The sequence below is a fragment of the Chiloscyllium plagiosum genome, unplaced genomic scaffold (assembly GCF_037043375.1).
Source record: "Chiloscyllium plagiosum isolate Xiang-an unplaced genomic scaffold, Cpla_swu_hap1 HiC_scaffold_22, whole genome shotgun sequence".
NCBI lineage: Eukaryota > Metazoa > Chordata > Chondrichthyes > Orectolobiformes > Hemiscylliidae > Chiloscyllium > Chiloscyllium plagiosum.
Window position 1 is genome coordinate 44,356,636 of NW_028270160.1, and position 26,801 is coordinate 44,383,436.

Sequence of the window (26,801 nt, forward strand, 5' to 3'; positions counted from 1 at the left end):
CAAGCCCACCTAACCTATACTAACCCACTATCCTCCATATACCTATCCAATGCCCGCTTAAATGCCCATAAAGAGGGAGAGTCCACCACTGCTACTGGCAGGGCATTCCATGAACTCACGACTCGCTGAGTGAAGAACCTACCCCTAACTTCAGTCCTATATCTACCCCCCCTTAATTTAAAGCTATGCCCCCTTGTAATACCCGACTCCATACGCGGGAAAAGGTTCACACTGTCAACCCTATCTAACCCCCTAATCATCTTGTACACCTCAATCAAGTCACCCCTAAACCTTCTTTTCTCTAATGAAAACAGCCCCAAGTGTCTCAGTCTTTCCTCATACGATCTTCCTTCCATACCAAGCAACATCCTGGTAAACCTCCTCTGCACCCGTTCCAGTGCCTCCACATCCTTCCTATAGTATGGCGACCAAAACTGCACACAATATTCCAGATGCGGCCGCACCAGAGTCTTATACAACTGCATCATGACCTCAGGACTCCGGAACTCAATTCCTCTACCAATAAAAGCCAGTACGCCATATGCCTTCCTCACCGCACTATTTACCTGGGTGGCAACTTTCAGAGATCTGTGTACATGGACACCAAGATCCCTCTGCTCATCCACACTACCAAGTATCCGACCATTAGCCCAGTACCCCATCTTTTTGTTATTCTTCCCAAAGTGAATCACCTCACACTTAGCTACATTGAATTCCATTTGCCACCTTTCTGCCCAGCTCTGCAGCTTCTCTATATCCTGCTGTAACCTGCCACATCCTTCCTCACTGTTAACAACTCCTCCGACTTTCGTATCATCCGCAAACTTGCTCACCCAACCTTCTAACCCCTCTTCCAGGTCATTTATAAAAATGACAAACAGCAATGGTCCCAAAACAGATCCTTGCGGAACACCGCTAGTGACGGCACTCCATGAAGAAACTTTGCCATCAACTACTACCCTCTGTCTTCTTCCATCCAGCCAATTCCTAATCCAAACCTCCAACTCACCCTCAATGCCATATCTCCGTATTTTCTGCAGTAGCCTACCATGGGGAACCTTATCAAACGCCTTACTAAAATCCATATATACCACATCTACCGCTTTCCCCTCATCAACCTCCTTCGTCACCTTTTCAAAGAATTCAATAAGGTTTGTGAGGCACGACTGAATAGGCAGACTAAATAGGCATTTGTGATCCATGATTATCCATGATTATCACAAATTTTCATCGATAATGGTACTGGTGGAACCACCCGACTCCAATTATAACCACCAATCTTTCTTTTTATCTGAGCATATTTATGTTCTGCATTAGCCAAAGACCTGGATGCATAAGCATTCCTCTCCATTAGGCCACCAAACAGCTAATACCATCCCAATGGGGATGCATCACATGTTAATACCAGATCTCACTTGGGATCATAGCATGTCAATGCCTGACAGGATGACAGTTGTTTCTTTACTGCATGGAAAGCTAGGGACTTGTCCAAATGGCCATTTCCAAATTTGACCTTTTTTAGGAGTTGATGCCGAGGTACTAGTTGGATATCAGGTTATGTATGAACTTGCCATAATAATTTACCAGCCCAAGAAACGATCTAAGCTCTTAGACAGATATGGGAGTTGTGCCAGCTTTGATCATCTTGATTTTATCTTCCAACAGGTGCAGCCCAGTCTTGTCAACTCTGTAGCCCAAGTAGGTCACTTGGTGGGGGCAGAGGGGGGGAGGGGTGGGGCTGGTACACACATTTTTTCCTCCCTTGGAAAAACACCTCAGGACTGTATGCAGGTTCTCTTAAGTATTCATTAATAGTTTTCCCTGTTATTAAGATGGTATCTAGGTAAATGGCAACTTGAAGCAGAGCTTGCAAATGTCTGCTGAAAAATTGAACAGGCTGGCGATAGCCCAAATGGCAGTCTAGTATATTTGTACAAGCCCTCATGAGTGTTAATTGCAGCATACCTCTGGGAATCCTGGTCTAAAAGCAATTGCAAGTAAGCATGGCTCATGTTCAGTTTCATGAAGGACAGCCCCTGCCAGCATTGCATATAAATACTCTATCCAAGTGATTGGGTATATATCTAGTGATGAAAAGTAGTTTACCATTTGTTTAAGATCTCCACAAAGGTAAACCCAACCATTGGGCTTCAAAGTCAACATATTGGGGCTGCATGGTGGTTCAGTGGTTAGCACTACTGCCTCACAGCACCAGGGTCCCAGGTTCGATCCCAGCCTTGGGCAACTGTCTGTGTGAGTTTGCACATTGTCTGCGTGGGTTTCCTCCGAGTGCTCCGGTTTTCTCTCACAGTCCAAAGATGTGCAGGTCAGATGAATTGGCCATGCTAAATTGCCCATGGTGTTAGATGCATTGGTCAGAGGGAAATGGGTCTGGGTGGGTTGCTCTTCGGAGGGTTGGTGTGGACTCGTTGGGCCAAAGGGCCTGTTTCCACATGTAGGGAATCTAATCAGTGCTGCCCCTTGCTGTGAATTGGACTAGTTTGTTGATTCCTTCACTTTCCAGCCTTCTCATTTCTCCCTCTACTTTGGCCAGCAATACACATAGAACTGGGTGGGCTTTGCTGAATTGTAGAATGGCTTCCAGGTCAACATGCAAGGTAGCCTTGGCTCCTCTGGTAGTCCCTAGACCTTCCTGGAAAACCTCCAGGTATTTAATTGGGACTTCACTGAGGCAGCCATTTTCTCATTGGAAGACATTGAGCAAATATAGGTGAATCTCTCACAACCAATTTCACCCTGTTAAACTTGGGCCCAAGCCATTCACTAAGATCATTAGTATTTGAACCAAATGCTTTTCATCAAAGACCGGAACTGAAGTTGTACCCTTAACCTGTAAAGATTCCCTGGTATAGGTTCTCAGCCTAGCTGTGATTTGCACAAATTTAAGGGCTGGAGTCCAGAACAAATTTTATTAAAAACTGGTTCTGCAATCACTGATATGGCTGCAACAGTATCAACCTCAATTATAATTGAATGACCATTTAACCAGAGGTTTATCTTAATTACTTCTGATTTTGATGTTGCTAAGCAATTTAACTGTTCTAAACCAGGTGCTGGCAGACTTTACTGAGTATGAACTTTCCTGGACACTCGCCTGGATACCAGCCTAAGAGTGATTTTACTCAATTTATGTCTAGAAGGACGTTTGCTGTCTCGAATCTCTTACCATCAACAACCATAATAGCTTGCCAGCCAGGATACTGGAGGAAATTTTAATCGGTTGGTCAAGGCTTAGTTTCATTTTGAGGTTTTACTGTGGGCTGAACTAGAGGGCCCCTCTGTTCAGGATATGTCCTGAGTGAGGCTATGCAATTGCCTGCAATCAAGTAGTGACCCCATAACTCAATTTGCTCCACTTGTCACATTTTCCATAAATAAAGCCAGTTGTAGCGCCTGTTTGAAATCCAATTGGCTTCAGCTAGCAAGTGTTTTTGCATAGTTGCATCATTAATCCCACATATCAGATGGTCTCTCAGCATTTCATTAAGGGTTAAACCAAATTGACAGGTTTCTGCCAGTTGTCCTAACCTTGACAAAAATCCCCATATGGATTCCCCATTTCTTGAATTGCTGAGTAAAAGCAATAATGTCACAGAATTAGAGGAGGCTTTGGGTCATAATACTCTTTATGTCAGTCATTTCTTGAAAGGTTTGGGTATAAGATGCCTTGGGGAAAGTTAGGCCCCAATACAGAAAAATAGCTGCGGCTCCATAGGCTGTCAGGAGAATTACCCGATGTTTATCATCTGCCAAAATGTCAGTTGCACTGAGAAAGTAACACATTCTTTCCACATACTGGTGCCAGTCCTTGATGGCAGGATCGCACAAGTCAAGCTTCCCAAACAAAGGTGTGATGTAAGAAATATTTATCCCAACTCACAAATTACTGTTATGAGTGTGTTTCTTCAGGATCGGGCTTTACTCTCATTGCTACTGAAATAACTCCACTACCACGTCACCCTTTATTTATACATGACTTTAATACTGCTTTGTGCTTTATGAGTATCTCTGACACTCATCCTTTTTATCTGCAGCCAGGGATCCCTGATTGGATGATATTTACAGCCAATCAGGGAGCTCATAATCTATGACGTCCAACAGGCTGACCTGCTATACCAACATCACCAGCAACAGCACTGAAGGAAGTTAGTGTGTCACTGGTCTGTCAGAAAAGTGCCTAAAATATTTTATAGCCATCCCATGATCTTTGGCTTCTCCCTAACAAGTTATACTGTTTTCATCTGCAAGGTTAAAACAACATGACTATGAATAGCCCGTAGGAATGTGGCATCTAATAGATGCAGTGAAAATTATGAAGACCAGAATCAGACACATGGGACCAGGTTTTACACTGCTCTTCTATTATGCTAGAAGGTGGTGGGGTGATTGTAAAATGCAGCATGTGACCTGCCTACCTAGCTAGGCAAAAGTGAGGACTGCAGATGCTGGAGATCAGAGTCAAGATTAGAGTGGTGCTGGAAAAGCACAGCAGATCAGGCAGTGTACGAGGAGCAGGAAAATTGACATTTCAGGCAGGAGCCCTTCATCTCATTCCTGATGAAGGGATCCTGCCCGAAACATCGATTTTCCTACTCCTCGAATCCTGCCTAACCTGCTGTGCCCTGCCTACCTAGCTGCCTGATCTATCACCCATTTTATGAGGTACAGTAGAAGCATTGGGCATCCTACCCAAACTTGGCGAATTGAAGTCCTAATTGGCTTAATTAATAATTAATGGCAACTAAAGCCTTAACGGCTCCTCCATTTCCCTTCCATATGCCTGGCAGCTTTGACTATGGAGCTAGCTGTCAGCATGATTGGAACCTCCTTTGGAAGTCCCTTTGTGAATCAGAATTAACTCCCCAAGGTCGTAACTCCTTTTAACAGTATTTCCTAGCCTTTTAAACATGTACCCCATCGTCTTTCTCTGAATGTGTAAAGAGAAAAGAAATATTGCCAATCTAGCTACTGAGGCCCCTGGGAGAAGATAAGATGGTAGCACTCTTCACTAAGATGGCAAGAGACATAGGTGATTCTGAGACAAGGGTGTTGTATCTAAATAAAGTTAACTATGATGGCATTAGGCAAGAGCTTCAGTTACTTCAAGGGATTACAGTAGATAGGAAATGGAAAACATTAAAGTACGTGAACGAACTGTAACAATTGTTCATTCCAATCTGGCACCAAAAGAAATGTGAAATCTAGCCCAGCAATGGCTGGTAAGATTAACCAGGGAATAAAAACTGAAAGGATTATGGATGCTGTAAATCAGAAACAAAAACTGAAACTGCTGGAAAAGCTCAATAGATCTGGCTGTTAACGTTTCAGGTTGAGTAACCCTTCTTTAGAACTGAACCCATTTCAGGGTGAATTAGGGATAGTATTAGATCCAAGGAAGGGGATATTCAAATCGGCCAAAAAAGCAGCAGTTCTGAATAAATGCATCACCTAGCTTTTGTCTGGATTAAATTCCATCTGCCATTTCTCTGTCCAATTCTCCTTATCTATTTCCTGCTGCATTATTTGGCAATCTGCCTCACGATCAATATCTCCTGCAATTTTGGTGTCATCCACAAACTTACTACTCAGGCCACCTCCAAATTATTTATGTATATTACAAACAACAATGGTCCCAGTACTGATCCATGCAGAACACCACTGGTCACAAATCTCCAGTCAGAAAAATACCCTCCCACTGTTATTCTCTGTCTTCTACGACAAAGCCAACTCTGTAACCCATCTTACCAGCTCACCACATATCCCATGTGACTTCGCCGTCTGTAATGATAGATTAGTTTGACATCAGTAGTGTGGATAATGTGAAAGTTCATTGCAAAAGATTTAATAGAGCATTTGAAAAGCAGTTGAAGGATAGGACAGAGTCAGTATAGATTTACAAAAGGGAAATCATTCTTGACAAATCAACCTAATGGTTTAAGGATTATAAGTTGTAGAATTGATAATGAGGTTGGGCCAGTGGATGTGGTTTGCTTAGACTTTTAGAAAGTTTCTGATAAGAACCTACATAAGAATTTAGCATGTAAAATTGAAGGGTATGGGATTACAGTTCACACACTGACATGATAGAGAACTGATTACTAGACAGAAAACAAAGAGTAGGAATAAATGGATCATTTTCTCAGTGGCAGTCAGAAACTAGTGGGGTAGCACAGGGATCAATGCTTGGTCCCAGCCAATCACAAAATATATTAGAGATTTAGATGAGTTATCTAAATGTATTATCTCCTAGTTTGCAAACAACACAAAGATGAGTGGGAGGGTGAGTTATGAGGAAGATGCAGAGTTGCTTCAGTATGATTTGGACTGCTGAGTGAGTGGACAAATGCATGAAAAAAAAGAATTAAAATGTGGATAATTGTGAGATTAGCTTTGGTAGCAAAAGCAGGAAGGCAGATTGTTATTGAACGATGATAAATTAGGGAAGCAGGAGATGCAACAAGTTTGAGGTGTTCTAGCCCACTAGTTGCTAAAAGTAAGCATGTAGGTACAGTAGGCAGTGAAGAAGGCATTCATAGTGAGAGGATTTAAGAATAGGAGTGGGGATGTCTGGCTGCAATTGTATAGGACCTAGGTGAGACCATAGGTGAAGTATTATATACGATTTTGGCCTTCTTATCTGAGGAAGAATAGTCTGGCTATAGAGAGAGTGCAATGACAGTTTACCATACTGATTCTTGGCATGACAGGTCTGACATATGAAGAGAGACTATATCGATTAGAATTATATTCACCAGAGTATAAAGTAGTGAATGAGGATCTCATAGAAACCTATAAAATTCTAGTGGGACTAGAAAGAGTAAATGCAGGAAGGATGTTCCTAATGACTGGGGAGTCCAGAACTAGAGTTCACAGTCTAAGGATATGGGGTCAGCCATTTAGGATGAGATGGGAAGAAATTTCTTCACCCAGAAAGTGGTGAGCCTGTCAAATTCATTACCACAAAAAATGGTTGAGACCAAAATATTGAATGTTTTCAAGAAGGAGTTACAGTTCTTAGGGTTAAAGGGATCAAAGGGTATGGAGAAAAAGCAGGAACAGGGTACTGAGTTAGATGATCAGCCAATACCTGATGGAATGGCAGAGCAGACTCAAAGGGCTGAATGGCCTATACCTGCTGTTAATTTCTATGTTTCTAACTATGTCCCCCATCAACTCCTCTTCTTCGGGGACTGTCTGGCATTCCAGCAGTGGGCACCAGTTAAACATTGCGCCGTTGGAACTAGTGAGCTACCTGTCACTCTAATTAGCAAACAGCTTTCCAAGATATAACTTCTTTTCCGGGTGTGGGCAGAACCTCATCATACTGAGTGCTATTTGTGTGTGGAGCAGCAACATGAATTACGGGTGGGATCCCAACTAAATGTTTAGCCGGGGCATGGAAATACACCCTTTGCAAAATCCATCCCATGGATAACGAATGTGTGGCATGCCTTTAAGGATTATTCTTATAGCAAACATCAGAATATGTGAAGACAGTGGTTGTGGTGACAGCAATCTCCCCACAGGTTACAACCAACTCCCTCCAGTTCCTTATTATTTGTGGCAGCACATCCAAAGATAGGTAAAAAGATGGTAGAGCAGTTTTTTCTCCCCTTGCTGGAGATTCAACTTCCTGAATCTTTTAAATCAACCTATTCAGACATATTTTAAATGAACCCTTCTAGATCAGCTGTGCCTTGAACCCAGAACTTCTGGCCCAGAAGTAGGGACCTTGATGAGCATGCACCATTGAATGATACCAATCCTCTTCCAGAATTTCAGAAATGCAAAGCTTAGAAGTAAAAATTATAATAAGACACTTCTATTTAAATTGGACATTCCTGCCAGTTAAGATGTTGCATGTTCATCCCCTGCAATTCGAAAAATTTACAAGGATGTTGCCAGGGTTGGAGGATTTGAGCTATAGGGAGAGGCCGAACAGGCTGGGGCTGTTTTCCCTGGAGCGTCAGAGGCTGAGGGGTGACCTTATAGAGGTTTACAAAATTATGAGGGACATGGATAGGGTAAATAGACAAAGTCTTGTCCCTGGGGTCGGGGAGTCCAGAACTAGAGGGCATAGGTTTAGGGTGAGAGGGAAAAGATATTAAAGAGACACAAGGGGCAAAGTTTTCACACAGAGGGTGGTACGTGTATGGAATGAGCTACTAGAGGAAGTGGTGGATGCTGGTACAATTGCAACATTTAAGAGGCATTTGGATGGGTATATGAATAGGAAGGGTTTGGAGGGCTATGGGCCAGTTGCTGGCAGGTGGGACTAGATTCGGTTGGGATATCTGGTCGGCATGGATGGGTCGGACCGAAGGGTCTGTTTCCATGCTGCACATCTCTATCACTCTATGACTCCTCCACTCCCTTCCCTTCACCTCATTAAGCCACAGTGTTTGAAGTCAAGGATCAAATTTGTTCCAACCTTTTATCTCAAGGAATGCCAAACTCAATCCTAACTGACCTTAAAGAGGCTACCTGGAATCTTCAGGTAAGTTTGTGTTCACTTGTCCACAGCAGATTGATGAACAGCCCTGAATTGTGTGGGACTATCCCATAATCTTTTGCCCTTTGTCTCGGTGCCCACCCCATTCTCATTTTCCAAGGACTCTTCTGAACTACCCTTCTCTGAAAAGCTTACCTGCACTCCATGTGGCAAAGTATTTCTTATCTCTTTGCCCAGATAATCCTGATTCAAAGTCATCAGGTTAATTTCCTTCTTTGCCACTTGTGTGGCCAGAAATGCAGCAACAGATCCTCACGCCTGTCAAGGTATTTTGCAAATAAAGCCAACCTCACTCCATAAGATGAGGTCAGCTTTTCAATGTTTTCTGAGATTATTGGTCATGAGATATTAGGGCATGAGTGAGGTGTTGTGGCCTTTAAATCATGGATTAACAGTCAGTCAAGGCCTGCTAGCAGACCGTAGAATTTTAATAGAGTTTTACATCATTAAGGGAGGTGCTCAGAATAGCAGAGAAGAAGTAGTACTTGATCAGTAGTTCTAGGAGTTAATAGGAATGGAGGGCTAGAGGATCTGCTTGGCAAGGATAGTTAAGATAAGGATATTTGTTTTTTGAAACCATGTTCTCCAGTTTAGCATACTCAGGATTTTTAACCTCATTGTGCTATATTACTTACAAACCCTACAAATAATTAAAATGTGACATACTAAGGTTGCCTTGGAATTTTCAGGAAATATATCAAGCAGTTCTTGTGGTGGACAAAGTGGTCTGATATATCTTGTAACAATCCCAACTCTACATTCAGTGTCAATAGTATTGACAATGATTCTTCGCTTTGGGTAAAGATTTTGCATATCTTTTTGAAATGTATGTGCCATATGCAACAAATCTTCATCTTCTATTGTTTCCAACTAAAAAAAAATCAGAAGAGCTTAATATTATTTTTAACCATAATAAAATACAAATGATCAAATAACCATTTTCTAATCTGATTACTAACCTGCCAGAGAAGTGGTTGGCTATCTTCCTAAAGCAAAAGCATACATGTTTAGAAAAATTACTTCTCATTGCCAAATATCACAGCTGAAAATTGATTGAGTCAATTCCCAATTTGAATATACTGAAAATGTATTACAATACTATTTAAAGGCCAAGAATTGAATACAGGTCATTCTGCTATAATGCAACAATTGTGTTCCTTGGCAACACTGAGCTATAGAAAATTACACTATAGAAAACCACTAAAGAAAATCACGCTATACAAGATCGGTATAGAAAATTGCTACAACTTTTCAAGAAAGTTCACATTATCCAAACAATGTCCACAATTCATCAATCATAGCCAATTTGTGTTAATGAAATGCACATTATACCAGAATGACCTGTAATTAATTTTTTGTACATTCAACTGAGAACTAATTGTAATTAAGTTGAGAACTTACAATATCTGAACAAGAAACTTGAGGATCCAAGGTTAAAAAGATTGTTAGAAGTGAACTTTCTGCAAGTCCAAACTCATAAAATTGCTCACAAGAGCCTGTGTCTATTTTCTTCCAAGTATATCCTAGTAACATTGGTGGGGTGTCTATTCTGAAAGTACCATTCACCTAGCCATTATAAAAACACAAAAATGCAACACTCTCAATGACACAATTTTTAGATAACTGGAACATTCTAATAATTTAAATGTAGGTAATATTAGTACCTTTGATTGTTCAAGTACCGTACTGAATGGAATAGCAATGGATCCCAGCCAATGCTTGACATGTGGCTTAATATTGCAAGTCTCAAGGCAGTCACTCTAAGGTTAATAACAGTAATTCAGTTATATGTTTGTTTATTGTATCAAAATCAGAAAACGTCAAAAATTACAGTAATATTTTTCAAGTGCAATACTTAAAGTTTATTTATGGCATAAGTTTTAAGGGAATACAATTTATGTAGTGAGTTGATTTAAAGAAAATATGTATGTCTTTCATGTACAATATGGTATTCTGCCCAAAATCATCAAAAGCATTTTATTTCCAAAACATGTTTTTTTATATAAACAAGCCAATTTTTGCCACTCAGATTTGGCTACATAATGTTCCTGTGTGGTATTTTGGGACATTTTACTATTTGAAAGGCTCTATGAAAAGGCAAGTTGTTGGCTTTGAATTTTTAACACAAATTACATACTGTGCAGATCAAGATTCCATGCTTTTTAAAATTAGTTTGAAATGTAATACATTAAATTTGAGCTCCAGCAACAGAGATTGAAGACTGGGGAGACCTCAATTCCAGTGCAACTTAGAATGATGACGAAGATATCAGCAAAATACTGTTATTATTCCACTGACACTAACAGCAAATTCAAGCATCCACACATTCACAGATTAACACAACAATCTAGAAGTCACTCTTCATGATTCTAAGCCCCTGTAAAGTTTGCACAGTTGAGTTCTCCCCAGCCTACAATTCTAGTGCAATCAAGGCTGGACGGGCTGTTAATGTAATACATTTCAAACTAATTCAAAAGATCATGGAAACTTGATGCATACTGTATGTAATGTGTTTCAAAATTCAAAACTAACAAGACTTGCCTTTTCATAGAGCTTTTCAAATAATAAAATATCCCAAAGTGCCATGCAGGAATCTGATAGCAAGCCAGATAGGCAGCAATAGGGAATGGCAAGAAGCTTGGTCAAAGAGGTAAGTTTTAAGCATTGTCTGAAAGGAGAGAGAAGTAGAGATGTTCAGAGAGAATTCCAGAGCTTGGAGCCCAAGCAGCTGAAGCCACAGCCATCAATGGTGCAGCAATCAAAGTCAAAGATGCGCAAAGGCTAAAATTAGTAGAATATGACTTGTGAGGCTAAAGATGAATTCATAGATAGGGAGGGTTTAAGCCTTCGGTGAATTTTAAAACATGGATGAGAACTTTAAAATTGAGGCACTGTATAACTTTGAGCTTGTGTAGGTAAGTGAGCACATAGCTAGTGAAAGAGATGGACTTGATGCAAGAACAAGAGAAGCAGAGTTCTAGGTAACCTCAGCTTTAAAGTGGTTAGAATGTGGAAAGCCAGCCAGGAGTGTGTTGGAATAATCAATTCTAGGCATTAATATGAGAATTTCAGCAATAGATGAAATGAGGCAAGCGCAGAGACAGGTGACGTTAAAGATATGGAAACGAAAGTCTAGATTTTGCAGCTAGGCTGCAGAGCACAACACTAGAATTGTGCGTGTCCCTTCTAGAGGACATTAAGCAGCCAGCTGCACTTGATGTTATAGCAGGTGGCTAGTTAAGAATGTGGAGTTACAGTGGTCATTCACTTACAATTTAGAACATGGAAGAGCAACAGTGCCATTGGAAGATGCTGGCAAAGGGTTACCAACCTAGCATTCACCGTTACCTTTCATTCAGGAAATGCAGGTTGCTTCTCACCTAAACATACAGTGTGCCTGTCTTTCATCTAGGAGCTACAACTTGACTGTATTCCATCCTGGACCTTTCATCAGGAGATCTAGCTTGCTTGTCTTGTGATCAGGGAAATGAACAGAAACCTGCAATCGGAATGCCAGATGGAAGACTCGAGGTGGCCTATTGATTCAGCAATGTCTCCGTATTGGTTTTCCTCTAAGCTTAAAGGGCAAGTTAAGAGGGCCTGTTCTTTAGACACTCTTAAGTCTAAAGAGACTAACCTGCCAACCAGACAAGTCAGTTCAGAGATCACAAAGGAAATTGACAGTGGTGCAATCACCCAAAGAACAAACTCTAAGAAGGCCATCAATTACCTTACTTGATATGCCAAGGTGAGTGCACCATACTATCTTTCCCTTTAAAAGGTTGCATGTGGCAATGCAAAAGATTACCTTTAGCAGAGTTTAGCACAGTTAATGTTAAATGTTCAGTCAATCACAGAAGGTTCAACTAGACCAGCTCCTGGGATTGGATTTATGCTCATTGGCGTTTAAAGAACAAAAGGTTTTTTTTCTTGAATTGTAAAAGATTCTGAGAATATTGACAGGACAGAGGTTGACAGGATATGTCCTTTGGCTTCTATGGCACAGGAATCAAGAAATGGAATGGAGGAGAAGTTAAAAAAAGTCTCCATTCAAGATGAATATTGAGAAAAATGTCTTGAAAAGCATGAGAACCAACTTCTTTCTGCATACTATGGCACCTCGAAGGGAGCTTCTGGTGAGAATAGCGGCTCCTTAGCCCCTCTTGTCAGTTTATCAGTAGCTTTAGCTGCATTATCTATGTCCTTAAAACTGAAAACAAGTGCTGCTATGACAAGCAAAGAAAAAGGAGTGTTTTGTTTGGTTTAACCACTAAGCAGAGAGCTGGTGAGAACAGAACCTCTTTTGAAAGAGTTGAGGCTTATAGAGATTTAATGACCAAAAGGTCACCAGAGGATGCTTTGCTACTGGAAATCTATTCACTTATAAGTATGATGAGACAATAAGAAGAGATCTTGTTGCAGCAAGGAGTAGAGTCATAGAGTCATAGAGATATACAGCATGGAAACAGACCCTTCAGTCCAACCTGTCCATGCCGACCAGATATCCCAACCCAATCTAGTCCCACCTGCCAGCACCCGGCCCATATCCCTCCAAACCCTTCCTGTTCATATGCCCATCCAAATGCCTCTTAAATGTTGCAATTGTACCAGCATCCACCATTTCCTCTAGCAGCTCATTCCATACACGTACCACCCTCTGTGTGAACACGTTGCCCCTAATGTCTCTTTTATATCTTTTCCCTCTCACCCTAAACCTATGCCCTCTAGGTCTGGACTCCCTGACCACAGGGAAAAGACTTTGCCTATTTATCCTATCCATGCCCCTCATAATTTTGTAAACCTCTATAAGGTCACCCCTCAGCCTCCGACGCTTCTGGGAAAACAGCCCCAGCCTGTTCAGGCTCTCCCTGTAGCTCAAATCCTCCAACCCTGGCAACATCCTTGTAAATCTTTTCTAAACCCTTTCAAGTTTCACAACATCTTTCCAATAGGAAGGAGACCAGAATTGCACGCAATATTCTAATAGTGGCCTAACCAATGTCCTGTAAAGCCGCAACATGACCTCTCAACTCCTTTACTCAATATTCTGACCAATAAAAGAAAACCTACCAAATACATTCTTCACTATCCTATCTACCTGCAACTCCACTTTCAAGGAGCTATGAACCTGCACTCCAAAGTCTCTTTGTTCAGCAACACACCCTAGGACCTTACCATTAAGTGTATAAGTCCTGCTAAGATTTGCTTTCCCAAAATGCAGCACCTCGCATTTATTTGAATTAAACTCCATCTGCCACTTCTCAGCCCATTGGCCCATCTGATCAAGATCCTGTTGTAATCTGAGGTAATCTTATTTGCTGTCCACTACACCTCCAATTTTGGTGTCATCTGCAAACTTACTAACTGTACCTCTTATGCTCGCATCCAAATCATTTATGTAAATGACAAAAAGTAGATCCTTGTGGCACTCCACTGGTCACAGGCCTCCAGTCTGAAAAACAAACCTCCACCACCACCCTCTATCTTCTACCTTTGAGCCAGTTCTGCATCCAAATGGCTAGTTCTCCCTGAATTCCATGAGATCTAGCCTTGCTAATCAGTCTCCCATCTTCATGTACAAAATTACATCTCTGCTGAGATTGTGATGGAATGTACATATGTGAAGTTTTTAGTTGTGCTAAAAACGTTAATGGTGAGTATCTTTTCTGTAGTTTAGAGTATTAGCTGCACATCACGTAATGTTTAGTTGATGTTGATTTTAACTTGTTTGTTACAACAAAAGTCTTAAAATGGGAAATCTTGTCACATCATTCTTTGATTTGGTCAGTGGGAAATTTATAAATCATTTTAGAATTTCCCATTCTCTTTGAGGATAACTAATAATATACGTTGGTAGAAATCACATGGGTGTAGAAATTAAGCAATGGTGAAAGGGTAATCAACTCAGATGCTGCTATTTTCAACTAGAGGTTGAATTCACCTTGAATGAGAAGTCACTTATTATGGATACAGAAGAAAGAAAGCATTGAAAATATTTAAATAAGACACTGGATGAAAGCAAATTACTGCAGATGCTGGAATCTGAAACCAAAAGAGAAAATACTGGAAAATCTCGGCAGGTTTTGACAAAGGGTCAGTTAGACTCGAAACGTCAGCTCTTTTCTCTTCTTACAGATGCTGCCAGACCTGCTGAGATTTTCCAGAATTTTCTCTTTTGGTTTTAAATAAGAACATTTTGGTATCTGGTTTGACAGTAGAGAATGAGGATTAAAAATGCAAAGGGCAGAGCTGAAATAAGCTGAGGTGCTCAAAAAAGGGAAAATGCGAAAGAATTAGTGAAACAAATGAGGATGTGACTGAGAAGAAGATCCATGCCACCATATCAATTTGATGGAGCAAATGGTGGATAAATCCAGGCAGGTTTTATTTAGAGTAAAGGTGTAACCACCCTTTAGCCAGGATTCTGTTGATACAATCAGCCACAATAAGTTTCCAAGTGAATGGACATTCTGGAAGGAGATGTGGAGATTGATTATATAACCTGGAGTTAAAGTTAGGGATCCAGTTGTGGGATAACAGTTACATAAGTGAGGAGGAGTATGAATGCAGCATCAGAAAAGAGGCATAGTGAGTGAAGTCCAGGATCTATTTGAGGCATGGGTATCTAATGACACACCAATGTAGATACTTCCATGACAATGAAGATTCAAGAGGTGACACAGGCCAGTGGTGATGATGGCAAATTTAGAGGTCACTATAAAATTGATAAATAGTGGAGGATTGTACTTCAATCCTTGGAAGCAAACCTCTGCTCAGGAACAGACAGATTGTAACTGAAGCTTAAAACAAAACAATACAACTGATGGTCAGGTTAATGATGGGATTGAAATACTTCAATTTCAATAACTAAATTACAGCAACAAGGACTGAAGGGCTATAAGCTGAACAAAGTTACTTCAATATATAACAAACAGGCAGCAAATCAGTATCCAATGTAGTTCAGTGCAGAAGTACAATCTTCATATCCAAAGAAGTTCATCTTTGACCAAATTTGACAGACATGCCAAATCTTTTCCAAAGTTCAAACCATGGTCATAGAACTGGAATTATAGCTTTCAGGGAAATTTTACTTCTATCTTATTTTTAAGTTTGGGCAAGGTGCATCCACTGTCAGAATTATTGATGCTGGTAGAAGAGTGAAATTTGAGAGAGGAAGAGCAAAGGATGACAAAAAATGACCAAGGATGGATAGACATAGTGAATACCTCCATAGGGAACTGATTGCCGGGATAATATCTTACCCACCAAAGTCTTATGTGCTGTATTCTCTGGTTTCAGAGAATCTGCACCAAAAACGTAATGCAATAGATTGGAAACTGCAGGTCAGTTTATTTATATTTGTGAGGTATATGATTTCACTTACTTCTGAATCAACTATCATATGTTTAGTTGACTTTTAATGCAGTCAGTGATGGTGAATAATTGGTAACCCCAAAAAGAACAGTATGCAGTGCAGAACACCTTCAACATTGTAAAATGTCAGTCTTTAAGAATGAAAAAGAAATATGTCCATGAATCTACTGGCCAGCTAATTTGACACAGGAGAAAAGATAATGGAAATTTTACTCAATAAGTAACAGAATCTAGAATCTAGGTATCTAGAAACAAAAAATATAAGTTGTTAGTAAAAATTTCATGCTTGACCAATCTTATTGAATTATTTGAAGAAATGACAGGAACAGTGGAGAAGGTTAAAGTAATAGATGTAATATATTTGTACTTTTTAAAAGCCACATAGATGCCACATCATAGATTAACAAAAATATAATGTACATTAAAAAAAATTTGAAGATTAACATGATGCCATGACACAAAAACAAAACTACAATTAGGCAGTCCACTAATATTCAGGATATAAATATTAAAGTTTGCACATTTGTGTCGATAAGAATAAAAATCTGTCTTTTTACAACACTTTGTAAAAAAATTTATTTTAAGTACACATGTAGGTTTCAGCCAAGTTCTGGATATTCCTTAGTCCCTCATGATCCCCAGCGCTCACCCTGCATGCACAGACACAAACATAACTCCTTCTTTGTCCTAATCCTCAACAATTCACTCATAATAGTAACCTAGCTTTTCCAACAGCCTTATAGCAACACTGAGCTATCCTGGGGCCCGAACAAACTCCTTCATGATCAGTCCATCATGACTGAAAATTGACAATAAAACTTACTGAATGTCCAGAGAATCTTGATCGTAGCACATATTGGGCGTGCGATATTTTTGAATATCTTTTTGAAACACTTCCACCATGGTTAGTGCTGCTTGCTGCTATAATTCAACAAGCAGAAAATAAAATAATGGTGTTCAGAAAATTAGTGCTGATTCACCACAGCAGTTGAGAACCGGTTTCATTGCTCCCTTCACCAAAACTACTAAACCATGTGACTGCATCAACTGGTTAGCAGCATTCCCTCCCAATGGGATAAGTAATGGCATCACAGTTTGGACTGTTACCAGGATTTTGTTCTTGGACCTGTGCCTGACATTATGAACAAAGATTAGAAAAAAATTAAAAAATAGAATTCCACTTTCCAAAAGCTGAAATTCTTCAAATGTTGTAATAAAATCACATTTCCAGATTTATTGGTGACACAAATATGGATAATATTGTGAGCAGGGTAGGTGGAAGTGTGACTTACAAAGAGGTATCAAGAGATTAAATAAATGAGCAAAATAGTGAAGATAGATTTCACTATAACCAAAAGTGAAGCCATCCCCTTTGTACTGAAAAAAATTGTGAAGGGTGCCTTCTATGAGGTGAAAATTGAGAATAAGTGATGGTCCAGATAAATTTGGGGGCCCAAGTTACATAATCATTAAAATGTCATGTATAAGTATGGAAATTGATCAAAATGGCTAAGGTAAAGCTCATTTTAATTTTCAAAAAACTAAAATACAATGGGATAAAAGTCATGCTTCAGTGATACAAAGCCTGCACCTGGATTATTGTTAACATTTCTAAGAACAAGACTTTCAGGAGATTATACCAACTCAGATGTAGTACAGCAAAGATTTACCAACTCCAAGGTTTACATTACAGAAAGAAGTTACAGGAACACTTAATGACCCCTGAAATTTAGAAGGTGATTTGATTGAATTTTTGAAGATATTAACAGAAACTGGGGACATTGTCTTATAAAATAGACTTTGATCATTCAGAAGTGAGATGGGAAACATTTCTATACACAAAGACTGTAATACTTTGGAACTCCCATCCACAAATGCAAATTCATATTAGGTCAATTGGTACATTTGAAACTGAGATTGAAAGAATATGATTAACTGTTCAGTAAAATGACAAAGGCAAGTCATATGGTGCCAGATTTCTAGCACTTGGCAGGGCCACAGTGGAGGTAGATGAACATTAAAAATAGCTCTAGCAATGCCCCGGGCATAGAACTAATTAAAGACTGAATTCCGACTTTGATTTTTCCAATTTGCCTACAACTGCCACATGCAACTGGGGACAAGAGAGCTGCTGGAGACAGCTGCCCGGTAGTAAACTAATGTGAAGTGAGGCAGTATTTTTGGAAAGTTAGAGACATAATATCAAGAATGTTGGCAGCATCTGTGGAGAGAGAAAAACAAAGGTTCTGAAGAAAATTCATATCGGATTCAAAACAATAACTGTTTCCCTTTCCACAGAATGCTGACACACCTGCAGAGTTTCTCCAGCATTCTCTGTGCTTGTTTCAGATTTTGAACATTCACAATATTCTGCTTTTATTCCAAGTTTGCAGGCATGCCTTGCTTGGCCAAGTTCAACTGTAGCCACAGTCCACCTGTAGCTGTCAACGATAGCCCTGATGAAACTGTCTTCCTTCATATTATATGGGTAAAAGTCAGAGAATGTGTATCTCCATTTTGGAATGCCTATGCTTCTGAAAGGATCTCAAAATGTTAGTACATATTGTATAATGACGTAGCAGTGACTTGTTCAGAGTAAAGAGGGAGCTGTTAGGAGACAGACATGAGGTTAGAGTGCTTCTAATCTGTAAGGTTTTGCAGCAATTCAATAAACATCATGTTGTTCACTCAACCAGACACTCGTGGCTATTCTAATCCATACTGTCCCATTTCAGGCTTGAATTAATCCACACAAAGCTTGTCTCACTTACTTACCATGGCATCCTGCTGCTTTCAAGCTAGAAGTCCTCTCACCATTTATAAATATTCTATTTTATCTATTTTTTTCCCAAAATGTATCACCTCATATTGTTGTGCACAAAATGTTGATTGTCTATTATCTCTCCAATCTACTAACCCTATGAAGTCATCTAATGTCTTTATAGTTAAGCTACTCTCCACAGTCTTTTTTCACCAATAAATTTTAGTATCCTGTCCTTGATATGTGAGTCTGTATTTTATATATATTGAGTAGCACTGTGGGACAAACAATGACCCACATACAAAACCTACTGTGCTGTTTACATGCTTTCAGAATGAAAGATACTTATTAACCACCATTTTGACTTATTTTCACTCCTGGAGATCAACCTTAAACTAACTTATTTTAAACAAAGTAAGCTACAACTAATGACAAAGTTGATACAGTTTCAAAATATATTGAATTACCTCTGGATTAGGAACACTTATATTGTCAAATATATTAATTAATATTTTGTCCTTCATTTTGCATAAGGCTGCACTGTTGTAATCTCCATTAGGTGATCTATAATCAAAAAAATAGGGTTTTAGAGAAATTCAAATTTATTTCATTTAAGATCTACCTTTCAAGTAGCTATGTGACCATTTGAATAAAATATTGCTCGTTGCCATTATTGAAATGTTTATTCTTTGCATTTATTCTTCGTTTTTCACTCATCATTCTTTGAACAAAGGAACAAGTATGGATCTTATTGTTGACATCTGCAATTGGTAATTAATGACCAATATCAAGGAGATGCAATAGATTTCTGTATGCCATGTTGTCGACTGATTTAACTCTAAGGAAGTACCTTAACTCTCATTCAAGATGATATTTAAGATCCGAAGTTGTGTATGCATAGGGCTGAATTTTTACCAGAAAATAATTTTGTGTCAATTTTGGCAAATTTCCCAAATGATTTCACTCTGTGAGCCCAAGAGAGATTTCCCTTGTTATTCTTTGAAACTCACATTATTAACTATTCACTATGCCTGTATGGCATTCTGCTCATTGTATCCTCCCTCTTGACACAAACACCATCAGGATCACCCAAGCAGCATTCCAAGGCCAATAAGCTCCAGTGTCGGGCAGGCCCTCTCCACCCCAGCTGAAGAACCCAGGACTATACTGAGACATAGTAAGATAGAAAGGATGAAGAAGACTCTGAGGACATAAAGGTAGCATGGGAACTTCATTGTAAATATGTTCACATATTTGTAAATATATATTCACTTTTCATCGCTTTGTGAGAAAATGTCATTTTAGCTGCAGGAATGAAGGCACAAAGGCGAACCATCCTTCGTGTTACTTGATGTTTTATTGTCCAAGGTGTGAAGTGAGCAGCTCCTGCACCATGTGCAGTCTATAGGACCTTGGAAGGTGATTGCTACTTTGGCAACCAGCTTGAATCTTCCCAGGCCACAACACATTGCCTAATAATCACAGCCATTAGTCAGATTGATTTGTGATGATTCCTGGTATGGTTGAGAGAGCCTGGGGCCAACATTATACTCCACTCAGTAGATCAATATGAAAGGATCATATACAGCATCTTGAGATTGCAGGTTTCTTTCACCTGCCTGTTTAATGATATTGCCCTTTGAAGGGCGCCACATCACACAGCATTGAAACCACCTCCCTCATAGATGTGATGGCAGCCATTTTCATCTCCACTGAACACTTGCTATGGTGTTGATGGTGATGAATGGAAACATCAGTTGTGCTTGACAGAGTAATTCACAGACCTTAGCATTCAAGGTGAATCCCTCAATTTTTCATATTTCTTTCTTAGTTTCCCTCCTTGTTTCCCTACAATGAAGTTCCCTTCACACTTGATCTTCCTGTGATCCCACCCAACTTAATTAATTTCATTCTTGATTCCCCACTTTACCCACTGACCCCAGGCATACCATATCATTGTGCCAGACAGAGTAGTGCGCTGCCTCCCCACTGAAGCCAGAGTGTTGTTCATTATCGATGATCAACCCCTCCTGTATTATTTCTTTCTATCACATACACTGTCATCTCCCCCTACTTATATGATGAATTTTCCTTCTTCACAATTGTTACCCCCTCTGCATCTCAGCATGCTATCTCCAGTCCCCAAAATTGAATTCTCCTGTATTCCTCCCTTCCTTGACCAATTTGAACAGACAGCCCTGATTGATGGCTGTTAAGACCCTTGAACGATCTATGCGCAGCTCCCCAACTGACTTTCCGTTTCTCGCCAGGTTACATTGGACCTACATGGCTGAGCATTGTTCAAAACTGAGGTCCCCTTAAAAACATTTTAGTATTCCATATTTAGGATTTCCTGTGTAACTTGAAACCTCATTTAATGCTCATCCGTAATAACTAGCCTCTACAAACATAACACAACATTTATCTGATGACACTATCTCATTATGCTGTGTTTTGAAAATAAGAAGTTTTGTTCTTAGAGGCATTGGATTCTAATATTCAAATGGAGCTGTGCAAGAGGACAACAGTCACCTGACATCATCAGTTGCTTCTCTATAGTCATTGTCAAAGTGATTCAGATGATTGATGAAAATGTAAACTACCAGCCCCTAGAAATATTGATAGCACCAAGTTCTCAGGAACAGCGGGCAGTCCTCATTAGGCAATCCTTGTGGACTGCAGACCTTGTCAGGGAGCTGTTTTCTCCAGATGGAAGATGGACTAGGAGACAAAGAGGAAGAACCAGGCACTTGGCTAGAGACCACAGTGTAGCCTTCACAACTTTAACAAGACTGACACATACTGAACCAAATGCCTGATTCCGTGAACCATCTCCAATTGTCACAGTTGTATACTTTCTTTCTCTAATTAACTAATGTGTCATTTCTAAAATGCTGCTTCTTAACATTCTGAAATTGCTTATAAATTGTGAACTGCCTATATTAGAGTTCAGATCGCGGTGCTGGAAAAGCACAGCAGGTCAGGCAGCATCCGAGGAGCAGGAGAATCGATGTTTCGGGCATAAGCCCTTCATAACAAATGAGGTTTATGGGCCGGGTTTGGGGGTGGTGGGGGGGGGTTGGTGAGAGATAAATGGGAGGGGGTTGGGATTGGGGATAAGGTAGCTGAGAATGCGATACGTAGATGAAAGTGTAGGAGAAGGTGATAGGTTGTAGAGAAGGATGGAGCGAATAGATGGGAAAGGTGATGGACACGTCTAGAGGGCTGTTTTGGAGGCTTGGGACTGGGATAATGTGGGGGGAGGGGAAATGAGGAAACTGGTGAAATCCACATTGACCCCGTGTGGTTCTGTCCTTATTCAACTCCCCCTCTCACTCCGCCAAGGACATGGGTCCTGGGCCTCCTCCATTGCCAAACCTTTACCACCCGATGCCTGGAGGAAGAACGCTTCATATTCATGAAGCCCTTGACTGAGGGCCATTGGTCTTAGGCCATTTGGTTGATGTATATGCAGTGCATTTGCCACATATGCTACTGGCAGATGTGTGAGGTTGATGTAGCATAGTGCCAAACAGAAGCATGTCCACCCCCTTGACTGATAAATGCTGACAATCATGAAAAGCTGCTTGGCTTTGTTTCTGTGTTAAGCAACAAGTTGTGACCATATGAAAAATTATCTGCTTATTCAAGTAAGCACTTTGATGAGGTGCTTATCTTACTAAGATATTACAATTTATAATAGCACTTATACTTAATTGTCCCTTTTCAGATTGAAAACTAATGATAGAAGTTGAGAAACCAATCAACCAATTTGATCTGAGTAAAATCTCAAAATGATTTTTGCAAAATATATACAGATTTCAGGGTTAATATTTATAGATCACCTTTAGTGCACAGAATAAACAAACTATTTTAAACAAATTACTTGAAATCCATTTCAAGTTTTTCATTCCAACATGGCTGGGTTCCATCAGCAATACTTGTCTGATACATTGTTTGCTGGAAGGTAACTTCAACAAATGGTTGCACTTGAATCTATGCAAGATAAAAATACAGTTTACTTATCCATAGATATTTTTACAATTGTCCACAAATGCAAGTTCACTGATGTTTTCCTTACTATACATTTGCAAAATTAATTTTGAATGTATTAATTCCAGTGAATTTAAACTTTATCCAAACAGCAATAACTTAATATATCTTATTAATTATAATGTCTTTAATGTAATGAAATATCAAGGCAATTTTCTGTTGTCATTCATTACAAGTTTTCTGTTTACATTCCTGGCGTCAGGTAGTGTCATCAGAGTAGGGAAGGCCTGCTTCAATAACCTGCCCAGTTCACAACACATTTAACTAAGCTAGATAAGGAGCTTGTTGGTGGCTCATAGAGGGACAGCTTGAGATTTTCTTGTGGGTTCAAGGGCTACAACAGGGTCTGAACAGAAGAAGTTGGGTACACAGTAGGCATCCTGTTAAGGTACCCCAAGAAATTAGGTAGGACCAAAAAAAGTGAGAGTAACCGAAAGAGGTACTCAGACAATGCCATACAGACTTTTAGGTCTGCTCAGGTTGAGGAGAGAGTACTCATTAAACACTAGGATGAAGGCGTAAGAGGAAGGAACAACGTTTTCAACCACCTCAGAACAAGCAAGGAAGCTGACAGTGGGTGCATGATCTTCAGATTTCAGGGTAAATGGCATGAAGAACAAAATTCTTCACTAGGAAAGCAGAACCATGGTTGCGAGGAATGCATGAGAAAAGATGAGGGCAGGATAGTAACTGCACAGAGTTTACCAGTTAAAACAAAACTACCTGGATTTTTCAAAAAACATTAGCATCACAAGCCAGTGCAGATTATCATGTCCTGCCCTGCCTGTGTCCATTAAAGTCACGGTGAATTTCTTCATCCTTGGCTTCTTAGAATCAGCCATGACATTGAAAGTATCCTGGAAGTACCTGCATAACATAGCATCTCACAGATCACCCAGTATCTTATTTGCACAAACTGCTGAGAACTTTCAGTTCCAGACATCTGGGAGGATGCCTGCACAAAGGGACAGAATTCTGTCTACTTTGGATGCCAACTGATGAAGACTGTCAACAAAAGTATATAATGAATATGTAAGTGAAGCAGATACAGATTAAAAAGTTTTATTTCAGAAAATGCACAGGGACTGTGTGATTGCAACCATCTCAGAAATATCACAAAGGAATAATATGACTAAAATGTAATTCATTAATGGTTCACCAAAGCTAGATTTAAACAAAAATAACATCAATAAAGAGTTGCTACAAAATAATTAAATCAAAAGTTCCGTGCAATGGTTATCGGTCTCAGAAACATGCTGCAAAATGTATGTATAAGTAAAAACTATGATGGGTAAATTCCTGGCAGGATTCTTGATCATGTACATAACTTCTTGACAAATCCAGAACCAATTTTAAACACTCTGACAAACTACTTTCCATATTTGTGTCCATATTTTAATATGATTCTCTGCATTGTTAACATATTGTACGGACAAGGAAGAAATACCAAATACAAACCCAACACAAGTAGACAACTAGTAGCATGTTTACAGAGTCAAATGATGCGGCTGATTGCCAAGATCTTATTCTACTATTAGTTCAGGCAAGTTCTTTTCTTCAGTTTGTGATGCTGCTGCTCCTTTAACAAGGTTATGCTGTACTTGACTTTTCTTTTCAGAGAGGTCGTAAAACCAGCGATTCCGAAAAGTCAAGGTTTAAAGGGTTTTAGAGCCAATTTGATTGTAGCTGGCAGATATTGCCTGAGGAAAAAAGCTTTCAAGTTAAAAAAAACTTATACAATGAAAGGGGTGTCCAGTTCTCCCAGCTCAGCTTTTCTCTGGTTTGGTTTGGCTTTTAGCAGCCTAGCTGTTCACTGAAAGTAGTCAGTCAGTTTTGATGCTGCTGGTCTAAGAAACAGCTACATGGAAAAGGATGCTCCATGCTGAATGCTTCTGCCATCTCTCTCTCTCACCTGTAAGACCCTGTGTTTGATTTTACCTTTTTTATCAAGGCATGTTTATGGGGAATGTTGCAGGAATTTGGAACAGCATCATTAAGTTGGATAGTCTGTTGGGTCTTCGGATAGATTAAGCTATTCTACATTCTGTTCTCTTTTGTTTGTGTTTCATTCAGTAATCTTGCAAATAAGTTCTGTTTTGTTTAAAACTAAGTGGTTGGACCAGCTGCATCACTCCTGGAATATTCACATTACACTTGTTCAAAACAACTAGAAAAGTTAGGGTCTGGGCCACTTTCTTGAATTGTTATGAGAGGGTCTGCCCTGGTCCATAACAGACTGGGGGCTCTTTGCGGGACTTGTTCTATAGTTCCGATTTGGGAATGGTGTTGTTGGACTCGAAGGGGGCGAGTAGTAGGTATTAGTGTCTTTTTTCCTTGGTGTTGAATCCAGGTTTAAACAATACTTGGCATAGCAATGGCTCTAGGGGGTTTTGTAGGGGTGGAAGAGTGACCTTGGATGTTTTGCAAAAGGTGATTAAGGCCAAGCTGCTGGAATTAGCCGACAAGCTGGAGCTGGAGGAAAGGAGAGATAATTACAGCAATAGCTCTGCATCTAAATTTGCTGGAAACACCATTGAAATCTTTAGAGATGGCTAAAATCTAATTGAAAGTGAAGCAGCTTGAGTTAGAGGCAAAATACTAGGAAAGGACAACAGAAATGAAACAGTGTAAATTACAATTAAAAGCAGAGGATAGATAAAAAGAACAAATCAATTTAGCAGAACAAAAATAAAAAGAGAGAGGAAAGGAAGAAAGAGAGGGAATTTGAAGTTCAGAAATTGGCACTTAAACAGGAAAGTCAGCTTAAAATAATGGAGAATGGAGGCTGAAGGTAAGCTTAGTGAGGAAGAGAGTCAAGATGAGCCAACCCATGGTGGCCAAAGACCTGGTGAGAATCTGTTTAAATATATTCAAACATTGCCTAAATTTGATGGGGAGGATGTGCAAGATATTTTCATCTCAAAGTTTGTGAGAAGATTTGTAGCTCGGGTGCTCGTTGTTGTAGTTCTGTTCGCCGAGCTAGGAATTTGTGTTGAAGCTCCTGTGGGAGCTTCACAGGAGGCTCCCAAGCACTGAGGATGTCACCTAGACAGGGGACGAAACGTCTGCAACACAAATTCCCAGCTCGGCGAACAGAACCACAACATATTTTCATCTCATTTGAAAAGGTGACTAACCAAATGCAGTGGCCATTGATTATGTGAACTTTGATGATCCAAACACTAGGTAGAGCTAGTGAGGTATTCACATTGATATCAGAGGAGGTATCAAGGACATATGATGAGGTGAAGGAAGCCATCTTAAATGCATATGAGCTTGTGCCAGAAGCCTATAATAACATTAAAGAATCTAAGAAAGGACTCTGCTCAAACCTACATTGAGTCTGAAAGGTTCAAACAAAGTAATTTTGAAAGGTGGATAGGGGTATTAAAAAATTGAGCAAAGCTACAATGCTCTTAGAAAGACAATTATTTTGGAAAAGTTCAAAAATTTATTTCCTGAAGCAGTGAGAACTCTGTGGAAGAGCAGAGAGCTAAAACAGCAAGATTAGCAGCTGACATGGCTGATTATTATGAGTTGGTCCAAAAATCAAAAGTGGGCTTCCAAAATCAATTTCAATCCATTAGGGGTAGAAACTAGACAAAAAAGAAATCCTCGCATGGAAAGGGAAAGGTAGATCTCAGTGAAGGTCATAAGGATAACTTACCACAGGGTAAAAAGGAAACCCTTGAAGGGGAAAGAGAAGTTAAAAAGATCTGGTGTTTTCACTGCAATAAATTAGGCCATGTGAAATCACAGTGTTGGTGGGTTAGGAAAAGCATTGGGAAGACAGATGTCGGAACATAGGATAAGCCAGTGAATTTTGTTGCAGTGGGAATGGAAAGTACAATGGAGGCTAGAAAGTTACACCAAAAAGTACAACCTGCTTGGAGATTGGTTAAGAGGAAGTGTTAGATCTTCTTAAACCGTATACAGAGGAACCTTGATTATCCGAATATCAATTATCCGAAAATCGGATTATCCGAAGGAGATCTCGAGGTCCCGATGGAAACATTACATCAAAGACATGTTTCCAACAGTGATCACATCTTTGGTTTACAGTGATTAAATAGGCACTGT

General features: G+C 39.8%; 2 protein-coding genes across 2 annotated transcripts in view; both read right to left on the bottom strand.

Annotated features, from left to right (window-relative positions):
- The window catches only part of LOC148145981 (coiled-coil and C2 domain-containing protein 2A-like), a 66,019-nt gene extending 50,084 nt beyond the window's left edge, over positions 1–15,935 (bottom strand). The window contains exons 1-4 of the mRNA XM_087999268.1: positions 15,918–15,935; positions 10,198–10,293; positions 9,493–9,519; positions 9,200–9,403 (exon numbers count right to left, since the gene is read on the bottom strand). Of these exons, the coding sequence (XP_087855394.1) occupies positions 9,200–9,403; positions 9,493–9,519; positions 10,198–10,293; positions 15,918–15,935 (345 nt within the window). The remainder of the gene's footprint in view (positions 1–9,199; positions 9,404–9,492; positions 9,520–10,197; positions 10,294–15,917) is intronic.
- A 147-nt stretch (positions 15,936–16,082) lies between these two features.
- Positions 16,083–26,801, bottom strand: part of LOC148145982 (coiled-coil and C2 domain-containing protein 2A-like) — a 73,999-nt gene continuing 63,280 nt past the window's right edge. The window contains exons 10-12 of the mRNA XM_087999269.1: positions 19,136–19,232; positions 16,731–16,828; positions 16,083–16,152 (exon numbers count right to left, since the gene is read on the bottom strand). Coding sequence (XP_087855395.1) covers positions 16,083–16,152; positions 16,731–16,828; positions 19,136–19,232 — 265 coding nt within the window. The remainder of the gene's footprint in view (positions 16,153–16,730; positions 16,829–19,135; positions 19,233–26,801) is intronic.